This window comes from Herpailurus yagouaroundi, unplaced genomic scaffold (genome assembly GCF_014898765.1).
Source record: "Herpailurus yagouaroundi ecotype Mexico unplaced genomic scaffold, PumYag 199, whole genome shotgun sequence".
NCBI lineage: Eukaryota > Metazoa > Chordata > Mammalia > Carnivora > Felidae > Herpailurus > Herpailurus yagouaroundi.
Window position 1 is genome coordinate 5,289,498 of NW_024412430.1, and position 12,570 is coordinate 5,302,067.

The 12,570-nt window shown below is 45.6% G+C and overlaps 1 protein-coding gene across 1 annotated transcript in view; it reads right to left on the reverse strand.

Moving 5' to 3' along the window:
- Positions 1-12,570, reverse strand: part of PCSK5 (proprotein convertase subtilisin/kexin type 5) — a 471,153-nt gene that overhangs the window by 248,804 nt on the left and 209,779 nt on the right. Inside the window, exon 9 of the mRNA XM_040449255.1 lies at positions 6,658-6,758. Within this exon, the coding sequence (XP_040305189.1) occupies positions 6,658-6,758 (101 nt within the window). The remainder of the gene's footprint in view (positions 1-6,657; positions 6,759-12,570) is intronic.

The following is a 12,570-nucleotide window of genomic DNA, read 5'->3' on the forward strand; positions in this document are numbered from 1 at the left end:
AATCTCAGCTAAGTTCTAAGCCCAAACTACAACATTCTAGAAGCTTCTACAATACCCTAAAAGCTCTAAGAGCATGGGGGAAAAGGGAGTGTGTGTTAACTCCATCCTCGCTCTTGTAATTACAGAGAATCTGGGCAAATATACATGTATTGTGCATGTGCTTCTGAAGTCCTCCTTGAAATCAGAGCAACACTCTCCTACAAGGAAAGAGTGGATATATTCTCTGCTATTTTACCTCAACAACCATTTGTCTCCCCGCCCACTGCAGCATTTCGTACGGGGGAATGTGGCCTTTGGGAGTATTTTTAATGGAACGTTTTTACTGAAATGTGTTTTTAATTACAACAAAACAAAGAAGATAAGAAGAGTGTACAAGATATCAGGCCTAAGATGCTAACCCCAATATTTAGAAATGTTTACGTCTATCGAATCCTTCTTATGTGGTCTCCTCCCTGCAAGACGGTCAGGTCTAGATCTTTGAAGCCCCTCAATTAGTTACTTTAACTCAACTTGCTAAAAACTTCAGGCCCCATCTCAACTGTCCCAGGTATTAATTTCTCACAATCACTGAATCTCAAATATTTGGAGCATTTCCTCATATTTTTTTCCCCTGCACTGGAAACATACTTGGTAAGACAGAGATTATCATGAAAGGTAGAGCATACGCATAAAGTGGTTGACCATTGGTAAGTGCATAACATTTATATAGATGGACTTTTAGGTTTATAAGAAATACAGATGGTAAGTTTAATTTCCTGAGAAAAGAATTTCCAGGATGGTTCTTCTGAAATCAACAGCATATGGTGTGAATCATCTTGTAGCGCAACACGTCTTTAATTCTTCACACATTGACCTTTCCATGTCTCACGTTATCCCTTCCACTAAAGATCAAAGGTGGAGGGGCTTCTCTTGGAAGCTAAGGGAGGGAATAACATCATGTCTTTATTCTCCCCAAGTTAAGCCCAGTTCTAAGGGATCATAAGTAAACTGGGTAAGGAATGAGCTGAGGTCACGTGGGGAGAAGTCACTAATCGCTACCCGCTAGAGGAACTAAGAGGTAAAAATAACGAATATACGAAATTGAACACTTCTGTTCATTTCATTTCCCTCGCACAAAAAATGAGAAGGTTGGACTAGATGGACTGATCTAATGTTTGTATGGAATTGACCTTCTGCAAAACATTGTGCTTAGATGTCATGAAGGATGTAAGAGTATCACGGCGCCAATGTTCCAAGCTGGATCATGGAGGTGGGCCATTTCTATTTTCAGCCAAATCCGGCACACTCCACAACCTTTCCCCCCAAACTGATTTCATTGGCTTTCTTAAATAGCTTGTGCATCCATGTTAGTGTACATTTGCCTCCCTTTGAAGGCAAGTGACATGTTTTACAAATATTTCAAATATGCCCTGCTTAATTCACTTAGCATCTAGCATGATGCTTTAGACTATTTTTTTTTTAGCGTGCACTAGATATTTGTTATATACAAATATAAAGGCAGGAATGTACAATCCTTAGTCTCCAGGAGTTTCGGCCTCACACGACAACAATAAATTAGCTAGTGCTACATTCTGTCTATATAGGTCCTATAATCTGTATTCTACAAATACTTATAGGATATGTTCCGACAGGACATTTGAAATAGGAGAGAACAGGGAGATAATAAAATAAAATAGATGAGCCTACCTAGAGATGTGTGTATTGTATGCCCATCAAGTTGGCTAGGAAGCATACCAGAAGCAGGTGACATCCTGGGTACATTTTTAGCACCCAATGACAGCCCCCCCTTCAATTTGTTTATTTTCTGAGTTTAGGTGTAGCTCTGTTAGACGTTCTCAAAGGAAGGTATCCCTGAGGCTCCTGAGATACGAAACTGGAGGCAAATGCTCCCAGGTCACTTCAACCAAGGATTGTGTGGAAGATTCTTTGCATCAACACCCTCCTTTCTCAAAGTCCTAAACACTTTTCAAAGTTTCTATCTGACTCAGTCCCTTTCACTGACCGTTCGCTGTACAACATTTCTTGATTGCTAACCATATGTTACTCGGTTTACCAGTGAGAAACCATTTGCAACTCAAGGCCGAAAGGTGTCTTCGGTAAACTTAAATTTTGAATGTCCTGAGCTAATGCTGGTATTTAAACATAGGGAAGACTCTACTAAATTAGTTTCCCTTTGCTAACGCTTACAGCCTCCGGTCAGGGAAACTTCAGTAAAACAGAGTTTAAAAATCTGAAGAGTGTATTCTTATGAACGTCAGTTATTGCCATTTTTATTTACTAAACCATTTTATAGGCAACGTCATTTGCTGGCAACTTTCTTTTCTCTTCCCAACAGGGCTATGGTAACTGGCAATACATCCCGGCATTGAGATTGCGATGCCAAGCTCTTTCGTTCTCCTGTGCTGCTCACCTAAAACTGTTAGTCATGTTTCACTCTTTTCTTTAGGTAAGAAACCTGCTCCCGGGACGCGCATTTTACTTGAACTTGCTGAATTATGCCACACAAAAGGACACCACTTTCAGCAGCAACGGCCCAAATGAGAATTAGTTCACTTATAATCACTGATTACACAGTCCCTGTTCACCCAGCTGAAAAAACCAGAAAATGACTTCCAGATCCACAAAATCCACCTAATTGAAATATTAGAAACCTCTGAACTAATACATACAAAGAGTACCCCAGCACAAAAACAGTGTCCTCTCCTGTGTTTTAAGATGACAGGATTTTCTCCTATTCTGAAATTGCTCCCGGTTTTTAGAAGGGTAAAACACTGACAGCTTTCTGCACCCAGGTGATATCTTTGGGAACAGGAGGAAACTGCCTTATTTACTAGAAAGGCAAAGTTTGTGATCCGACTGTCAGAAGCGCCTGTAGCGATGACGAGGCTCAAACTGAGGAAGAATAGGAAAAGGAGGCAGATTTTCGAGGGACTGGGAATCCTTCCAGTCTTGGGTGCAGTGTGCTTTTACCCGAGGGTCTGGGGTATGCTACAGTGTCCTCTGTGGTAACACCTGTTCTTACACACCCTTACGAAAAGGATGGCCTGGGGGGTCTGTCCTATGAGCTCTCGCAGCAGTTAACTCAGGACCAAGCTTTGCTTGAGCTCCGATAAGAAATCTGCACACTTTGAGCTGATCTGTTTCTATGTTTTGTATCGTTTTTTTTTTGTTTGTTTGTTTGTTTTGTTTTTTTTCTTTTCTCTTAGATTCCACCTGCGATGCATCGAAAGCAGGCTGCCGGGGAGGGAGGCCAGGAAGTGGCAGTTTTCCCTGAGTGACTGTAATCTAGATGGAATTGAATTGATTGATTGAATCTAGATTGACTGAATTGAATTGAATTGAATTGATTCAATCTAGATTGAAATCTGCCATTAGGAGAAATGACAATACCCCCTAGAGCACGGGGACAGTTGGGGCATGCTGGGAAATGGGGACGGCAGTCCCCACTGGCAGCTTTTTACCCCCAACACTCAGCCTCACCCTACTCCCTGACCTGAGAGTGCTGGCTGTGCCCCGGGGCAATGCTGCCCGCTTTGTCTTCTCCCTCCTTAGATCAGGCTTTTCAGCTTGTGAGAGGAAAGGTTGAATCTCCAAATACCCAGCTCCAAGACTTGTTGAAAAGCACTAGATGAGGACATCCCTGGGGGGGGGGGGAGGCTGCTGAGTGGGTGAGGTGTGTTTGCAAGGCTTCGGCTTAGCTTTCGAACAACTGAAGCCTTGGCTTACTGTCATCCGAGCTCTGTGCTGTCATTTCTTAGTCCCAGATACTTTTGACGCCATGCTGGAGGCCCACAGCTTATTGATCCAGGTGTATCATCAACGTCTGACCCACTCTTGGAATACTGATGTCCCCCTCCTAACCTCCAGCTTCACTTACGGGAAAAGATTGGCCCACCGAACGAGTTACGTGGAGTTACGTGGAGTTACAAGGCACGGTTTATCCTTTCTCATTTTATCTATCAGTCTATTTACCATCTACTTTTGGCTCCATGATCAGACCGTACTGCTGACAGTCTTCAATTAACAGTGGCTCTTTCCACGTAGAGGCTGTCTGGCCCCCTGCCTTCCATCCATCACAGTTGCGGCAAAAATTAATCTTTAAAAATGCTCAGAAGGCAAAGAGCACGAAAACAGATGGAAGGCTTTCAGGGTGTTCCCAGCCCCAAGGCAAACTTAGCCAACCGAGTGCGCTGCTTGAGGCATAAAAGTGAGGATTCTCCACCTGAACTTAAATAGTGGTTACGAGAACTGTTGAAATATTAGTGGTACGGTAATATCCCAAGGAACGGAGTATCATGTATATCTGTAGCCACCGATATGGCGCTTAATTACCAAGGGTGAGAATGACAACCATTTCTGGAGGGGAATTAGGAAGTGCTTGATCAATTCCTGACTTTTTTCTAATTTACTATTTTGTGGGCAAATACCCCAGAATTGCAGGATGAAGCCAATATGCTTTTCAAAGATCCAATCAGCAGTCACCAACTTAAAAACAGATACTTAGGGGCGCCTGGGGGGGCTCACTCAGTTAAGCATCTGACCTCGGCTCAGGTCATGATCTCGCGGTTCGTGGGTTCGAGCCCCGCATCAGGCTCTGTGCTGACAGCTCAGAGCCTGGAGCCTCCTTCGGATTCTGTCTCTGTCTCTGCTTCTGTCTGTCTGTCTCTCTCTCTCTCTGCCCTCCCCTGCTTACACACTTGCTCTCTCAAAAATAAATAAATAAAACATTAGAGAAATAGATACCTAACAGACACTTCTGTGGCCAGAACTGCCCAGTGAAAAGTTGTCAGGTGAGAATTTAATAAGGTAAGTGCAAGTTCTTTGCTCCACCCCAATTTTTAACACTTTAAAAGATACAACACATTGCAACGATTATTAATTAACCTCATCAAAAAGAAAGCGATACAGACATTCGTGTGAACTTGGAGATCTCTCCACGTCAATTTTTGGCAAGGGGTCAACAAAAGGTGTGGCACCCACTGTATGTTCTGAATGTTGGTGTCCCCACGAAATTCGTATGTTGAAACCTAATGCCCAGTGTGATGGCGTTAGGAGGTGCGGCCTTTGGGAGGTGTTTAGGTCATGAGGGTGGTGCCGTCACAAAGAGGAGACCTCTTAAGAGACCCCAGAGAGCTCCCTTGCCCCTTTTTTTTCTGCCATGGGACCCGCCTAGGAAGTGGACCTTCCCCGGACACCCGATGGGCCAGTGTCTCGATTTTAGGCTTCCCAGCCTCCAGAAAAACGAGAAATAATTTTTGTTGTTTATGAGCTACTTCATTTGCGGTATTTTGTTCTAGTGGTCTCAACAGACGAAGACAGCCCACATCTGAAGCTGTGTCCTTCTGCCCGTCTCGGGCTTTCCATGCCTTATATTTCACTCTTTCCATATGACACGAGGGCCCGACTGCCTTAACACAGGCTCTCTGCCTTAAAGAATGGGCAGCTACAAACGTACTGAGACTGAGCGAGTACTGTTCTTACTGAAGGTCTCGTCATCATTCTTGTGTTCTTCTCCTGTCATCGGCTATTTCTCTCCGTTTGGGTACAACTAAATGGAAACATCATTCTATTCCTCCCTGGGACAGGGGTGCAAGGCTATTTCTGGAAAAACACTTACGTTCTTACTTCAGTTGCTTTTATGATCCTCTTGTAGGAGGGCATCAGAGTGCAGGCCCACAGTCCCTTTTCTAAAATTCTTGGACCTGATGTATTTGGAATTCGACATTTTTTCAGATATGGCATCCGGAGCATAGATTATACAAAACTTCCGGGGCGGGGTGCGGGGGTGGGGGGGGGAGGCTCTGAGCCAGCACGTCAGAATCACATACGTTAATATTTGTATGGATTCGCACGATAAAGACAAACCACCTCAAGTCAGTTCAGGGCTTTGCCATCAAATGAGTTTTTGTGCCAAATTTGCAAAAGAGCTTCCAGTTTTCTTGGCATTTTGGGTTTTGACATTGAGGGTAAGAGCGTGTAGATCTGTACGAGGTTTTGAAAGAATTAAGATCCAGGATTCCCAAGAGTGGAGACAAATTGACGTTGGTTAAGACAGCAAAATCTGTTGGTGTTTCACAGACAGAGAGTGAGGCCTACAGCACGGAATCTAAGGGGCCTTTCAAGGGATCTCTCAGACACAGAATTTGACCACGCGCAACAGGGCTGAAGGTGGGTGGGTTGTTCTTGACCCTGAGCTTCAGTCAAATGACCTTGACATAGTCTGTCCCCCAGAGGGAGCGCTATTGTCCTGGAATCCGAGCTGCCTGGCTGTTCTGCAGGGAAAGGGCCCCTGACTGTTCTGAGACCCACAGGAACATTCCCAGACTAGAATAAAAACCTCAACAAGGCAACAGGGTTGGAGCCAACTGGCATGCCTACACCATGACTCCATAATAAAGTAATTACACAGTTTGATTTTTTAAGGATATAAAAACCAAAAAAAAAAAAAAAAAGAAATGAATTGGTTTTTTTTTTTTTTTCTTGATATCGGGGAAAAAAAATTCTTTTTAAAATCCTAGTCTTTGGCGTTTGAAAGGTCGCATTTGGAAGATTCTGCTCTGGGTTGTTGTGCTAGGGATCATATAGTAGGGAATGGGTAAGTTGTCCTTGAGATGAGGGGTTGTCGCCAGCGGAGACAATAGGAAGCTAAAAGCTTACTTGGCTTCCAGGGCGAGGGCGATGATGCCCGCAGCCATGGGGGCCGAGGCCGAGGTCCCGGTGTGGTTGTCTGTACAGCGTTGCCTCAGATCTGTGGTAATCTGGAAGACAGCAATGAAACATTTAGGGAGCTGGGGTCAATGTGAGTCACGCGCAAGTCGAAAGAAATTTACTCATAAAAGTGGAACGGAGGGGTGTCGAAACAGTTGTTTTAAGTGCCTTGTTTTGCACTCCTGACCATATCACTTCCAGAAGAGTCGCCTGTGTAAATCGACTTTGCAAAGGGAAGCCTGTGGAAATCGGACTCCGCTTCCGTGAAAACCAGGGTCGGGACTACGGTGAGTCTTTGGCTCGGGACGCGGGGGTTATGCAAGTGTCCCCTTAAATTTTACCCCCAAATGCTCGCTTGCCTCACCCCCAGACCCAGCTCTAGTTAAGAATAAAGCTCTTTCATTACCCCAGCACTTTCATAAGCAGGTTATGTTGAACCGACAACCAAACACCGAGTTAGGCACTGGGAGCATAAAAGCACACGATCTGACCCTTGTCCTCCCAGAACTGATGCTTTGGGTGAGCTGCAGGTTTTCTGTCTTGTTTTGTTGTTTTTTTTTTTAATTTTGGTTTTAACGGTTATTTATTTTTGAGAGACAGACCATGAGTGGGGGAGGGGCAGAGAGAGAGAGAGGGAGAATCCGAAGCAGGCTCCAGGCTCTGAGCTGGCAGCACAGAGCCCAACTCGGGGCTCGAACTCACAGACCGTGAGATCATGACCTGGGCCGAAGTCGGATGCTCAACGGACTGAGCCACCCGGGCGCCCCGAGCTGCAGGTTTTAAGCAAAGCCGAGCCCTGTCATGCAAGGAACACTGGTTTAAGACCTCCTCAGAGATTTCACGTGAATACTAAAAACACGGTTGAAGCCCGGGTGCTTGATGGGACAGCACTAAGCGCCTGCCTGTATGTCACAGAAGGGGATTAGCCATTTCTCCATTTTTAAAAGCAGAATGTGAGACCTAGATCATTGTTTTCCCCTTGGTTTGAATCCGGTTCACTTGAGCTGTGGCTGAATAGCACGCCCACCAGCGAGAGCAGAGGTCCTCAACCTCCGTTTCAGGATCATCTCACTAAGGGGGAAAACCGTTAAACTGAGAGTCTCCGCGACAAGACAAATTAAACACTACAAGGTACAGATTCTGCAAACCACCGAAATATCTACGATTTAAAAAATCCTCCCTCCCCCACGAGCATCCACTTCTGCCTCCTTGGGTCTCATATCACTCCTGCTGGGAACACACAAGGCTCACGAGATGAGCTGGCGATCTCCTTGCAGTTTTGGAGGACGGGGGTTAAGCTCTGGCATCCAGACGAGGGTATTGCCCCTATTTTACAGATGGGGAAACTGAGGAGGAAGGTCATCAGAAAGGTGTGGCGGGATAAACGCGGCTGAAAACCAAGTCCTGCTTTTCTGATTGGCTGATTTGGAAAGAAATTTGATCTTCACAGGAAGGAAGTGCCGTGTAACTCCTTAGACATGAGCCCTCCCCTAGATATTTCCTCAGGGTCCCATGCGGATGTCTGTATGGACCATTTAATTATCTGGTATGGCTCTAGACTGACACGCGGGCTGAACTAGCTTCATCCAGGGTCATCGGTTCTCATGGTCTTTCCTTTGTTGCTTTTGACACTTTTAAGGTCGCCAGATGATCCATGCCAACAGGCACTGATACACAAAAAATGGCAGAATGAACAAAAATAATAGAACCGTAGAGATGTGGTGGTGGAAGACAGGAGGCGAGCTTTTGCCCTCTTTTCCTGAAAAGAGGTCTAGACTCCTGACAGTCTATCTGGCAAGAAGGCAAGGTTTTCTCTCGATTAACAGACTTGATTAACCAGCCACCTTCCAAACCTCCACACCAGTCGCTTAGCGGATGTTTGGGTAAACAGAGCCCTTGCCCACTTCTGCCGAAGAAACTTTCTGGATTTTTAATTGTTGACTCTGTTATTGTTTACAAAATGTTTGTTTATTTACTTTGAGAGAGAGAGCGAGCGAGCGAGCGAGAGAGAGAGGGAGACAGAAAATCCCAAGCAGGCTCCATGCTGGCAGCACAGGGCACGACTTGGGGCTCGAAGTCATGAACCATGAGATCGTGACCTGTGCTAGAAGCCAGAGTCGGATGCTTGACTGACTAAGCCGCACAGGCGCCCCTAATTGTTGGCTTTAAAATGTATTTCTTTGGCTTTTTGTTGGGGTAACAGACACATAACACCAATTTACCCTTTTAACAACTTTCAAGTGTCCAGTACAATATTGTTAACTATCCGCACGCTGTCTTACGACACATCTCTAGAACGTTATCGTGTATGAATAAAACTCCACCCGTTAAACAACTCCCCTTTGTCCCCTCCTCCAAGCCTGTGGTAACCACCGTCCTACTTTCTGTGTCTATGAGTTTAACTACTCTAGGCACCTCCTATAAATGTAATTACACAGTATTTGTCTTTTTGCGTGTGCGTGACGGGCGTATCTCACGAAGAATAACGTCCTCGAGTCTCATCCATGTTGTCGTATCTGGCAGGATTTCCTTCGTTTCAGGCTGCACAATATTTCATTGTATGTATTTGCCGCATTTTATTCATCCATCCATCAGTGGACATCTGGGCGGCTTCCGTCTCTCGGCTATTGTGCCCATGGGGCTGCAAATATCTCTTCACAATCCTGTTTTCAATTCTCTTGAATGTACAAGGAGAAGTGGGACTGCTGGATCATTGCAAAGGTATTTCTAATTTTTTTTTAATGTTTATTTATTTTTGACAGAGAGAGAGAAGAGAGGGCGAGCGAGGGAGGGGCAGGGAGACAGGGAGACACAGAGTCCGAAGCAGGCTCCAGGCTCTGAGCTGTCAGCCCAGAGCCCGACGCGGGGCTCGAACCCACGAACCGTGAGATCATGACCCGAGCTGAAGCCTGGCTCTTAACCGACTGAGCCACCTAGGTGCCCAGCAAAGGTATTTCTAATTCATTTGAAATCGTGGGTAAATTTGCAGCCTGGTTTATCAAACACACTAAGTCAAGGCATAAGGACCCCGGAGCAGTCTGTTTCCGAGTCTCCAGACATTCCGTTGTTGAGAGATGGCCCTGTGTTCTGCTCACTTCGCCTCCCCTTCATGGCCACGCTCCTTTGCCAGGTTTTCTTTTTTTCAATGGCTTGTGCCTGGATTCAGGATTTTTCACGATGTCTTCCCACTTGGCTCATCTTGCTTATTCCTCAGCTGGATCAGACACTTTCGATGCACAGAAACAAATCCAGAATAAACACTCCAAGTGTGTGCAATGCTTTTCGGGCAGATAAAGAACCATCTCCGGCCAACCTCAAACGTGAACAATAAAAACTTGATGACGTCGGGTCTGCCGTAGGAATATGCCTCATCCACACACGGTCACCAGGTATGGACATACACGTTGCGTGCTTAAATGAAAAGCTGCTCCGTACTTTTCTACGCAAACACCAACCAAGCGCTAAACGCTCTCGGTGTGGGCAAGCGTGTGGAATATTCCAAGTCGGCATTGTGCTTTTATTCATTTAGGTTTTGCAATCACCTTAACTAAGTGAAACTTGAGTGGTGAGAGACAGCGAAAAGGGATGGAGCAGGGAGGTGACGGGGAGGAAGGGTAAAAGGAGTGGAGAGAAAAAGAAACGAAAACAGCCTCACTCCTTCGCATCCCCGCTTTAGGGAGAAATTCCAGCTGGGTCATTTCAAGAGGAAGTGACTGTCAGTGGTGGAAATATTTAGGTGTAAATTACCACAAAGATCTGAGGCAGGGTTTTCGTCATGAGGAGAAGCCAGAGTATCAGGGAATTTTTGTGTCTATCTTTGGAAAGAAAAGGCAAGGACCACCAAGGAGCATGCAATCTCGAAGAAAAATGATGTCCCGAAAACTGGAACCACACGGGGCAACCCCGTTAATCACAACACACGCACGCAAGATCTGACGGTGTGATTTCAAGGAAGCGTGGCGTGGAACAGTAGGCCCGCATCACAGAGCAAGGAGTCCAGAGGTTCCCGTATGTGAAAACGGAACAAGAAAGCTCTGTCAGTTTGGGCTCCGTTTTAAAAACTGCCTCAAAATTGGGTTTCAATCCCGGTGGCCCATCTTGCACACTCCAAGCTCTCTCAGTTCGCTACCCAAATCAGAAACAGAATTTTCCTCCACGGAACTTCTCTGATCGCTCACGAAAATATCCTTTCTGTCCGTCAGAGTGAAGCAAACAGAAGACGACACCAGGCCTCGAGCCAGATCGAAGCTGTCCCGGTCAGCAAATTAGATGTGCAGCCTGTCTCATGGATGAGTTGCAGATGGTTTTTTGGACCCCGCCAAGCTGGGGATGTCATCTTTATTTGGTGCGAAGGGGTGGGTGTTGTTCAGGTCCAGTCACGCTTCCTCCGAGCAGAACCACGACTTTTTCTCATCATAAGCTCTTACTTCCTATTATTTCACATTTCATTAGTTGGGCTGATTGGATCTTTTATTCCAGCCTGTTGAGGAAATTCTCCAGGGAATCTCAGTTCTGATTGACTTTGGCCATGAGTGACAAGCCTTAATAACAGCCCTGCAGTTAAGAGTTTCTATCTCCCTGAGATCTCGCGATCTGTTTTATTCTGAAGGTGCCATATTGTCTCCTATCTGGGAAAAGAGTAACCGAACAGATATTTTTGAAACACGAAATGATTCTACTGTCTGTTAGGTTGAATTTGTGTCTGGTGTGGATTTTGATTTGGATTAGAAACGCGCCAGAAAAGCTGTTTCAAACACAGCCATGGGGGGAAGAAAGGCAGAAAATAAATCTTCAACGTGTCAATGAATGAAATAGAAGAAGCTGATTTATTAAGCGCAGCAAAATACAAGGGAATTGAGGACCAATTAGTGCTTTCTGTGTTCACCAAAGTCTGGTGTAAAATTCGATCCTGATTGACGAGCCCACACAAAATTCCAGTCCTGTGTTGCCACGGGAATCTGTAAATGGAAGTGCAAACGTGAGGCTTTGCCTACAAACGTGAGGTTGCTATCACTGGAGGAAGATGCCATCTTCGATGATTTTTTACGCCTCCCAAGTGTTCAGCTCGGTTCTAGGTATAGAGCGGTAGCACAGTACTTATTGGCCAAGTTGAATCACTAACATCAAGCTCCCGTATACTCGTTTTGTTCTATAAACTCCCCCAATTATCAGGAAAGACTTCAAGATTGCTCCTTTGTCTCCTCTCCAGATAAAAACTCACGTAAGCTCACGAGCAACCTACAAAGGTCATGAGTGTATATGCGTATATATAGCCCGGGGGCTAAAAGTACAGCTGTTCCTGACAAGTACTGTCGCCGCCACAGGCTGGACTGCTTCTCAAACGACCGCCTCAAGCAGCTTGCGACACGTGAGACAACACACAATAGGCGTTTCTGGGTGTGCACGCTCGCGTGTGTGCATACAGCTACGTCGAAACCCACAGGAACTCTGCACGCAAGAGACGCTATTAACTAAGGAAATGAAGGCTCAGGCTAACCTGCCTAAGGACATGTAGCAGCTATTACAGAGCGGGGGGTAAGCGGTGACGGTTAAATCCTGAAATGGCAGCAAAAGAAAAAAGCTGAGTTATCGGGTATAGTCATCCGCGAGAGCCAAGGTGGCCCTTCGAGGCCACCACCGGCCATGGCAGCAGACTTGGCCCTGAGATCCAGCCCAAGTCGGCAAGTGGGTATCGACCTTCTCCTTCCGGCCACCATCGAGATCGGAACTTTTCAGGAGCAAATTTCATTTCCTCTTTTTAACATTCTCAAGAGACTATGTATCAAGCTTCCCAACAAACTAAACACATCTGGATTTGCCAGTCTTCTGCTTGAAAAAGAATGCCATTTCTCAAGCCAAAAG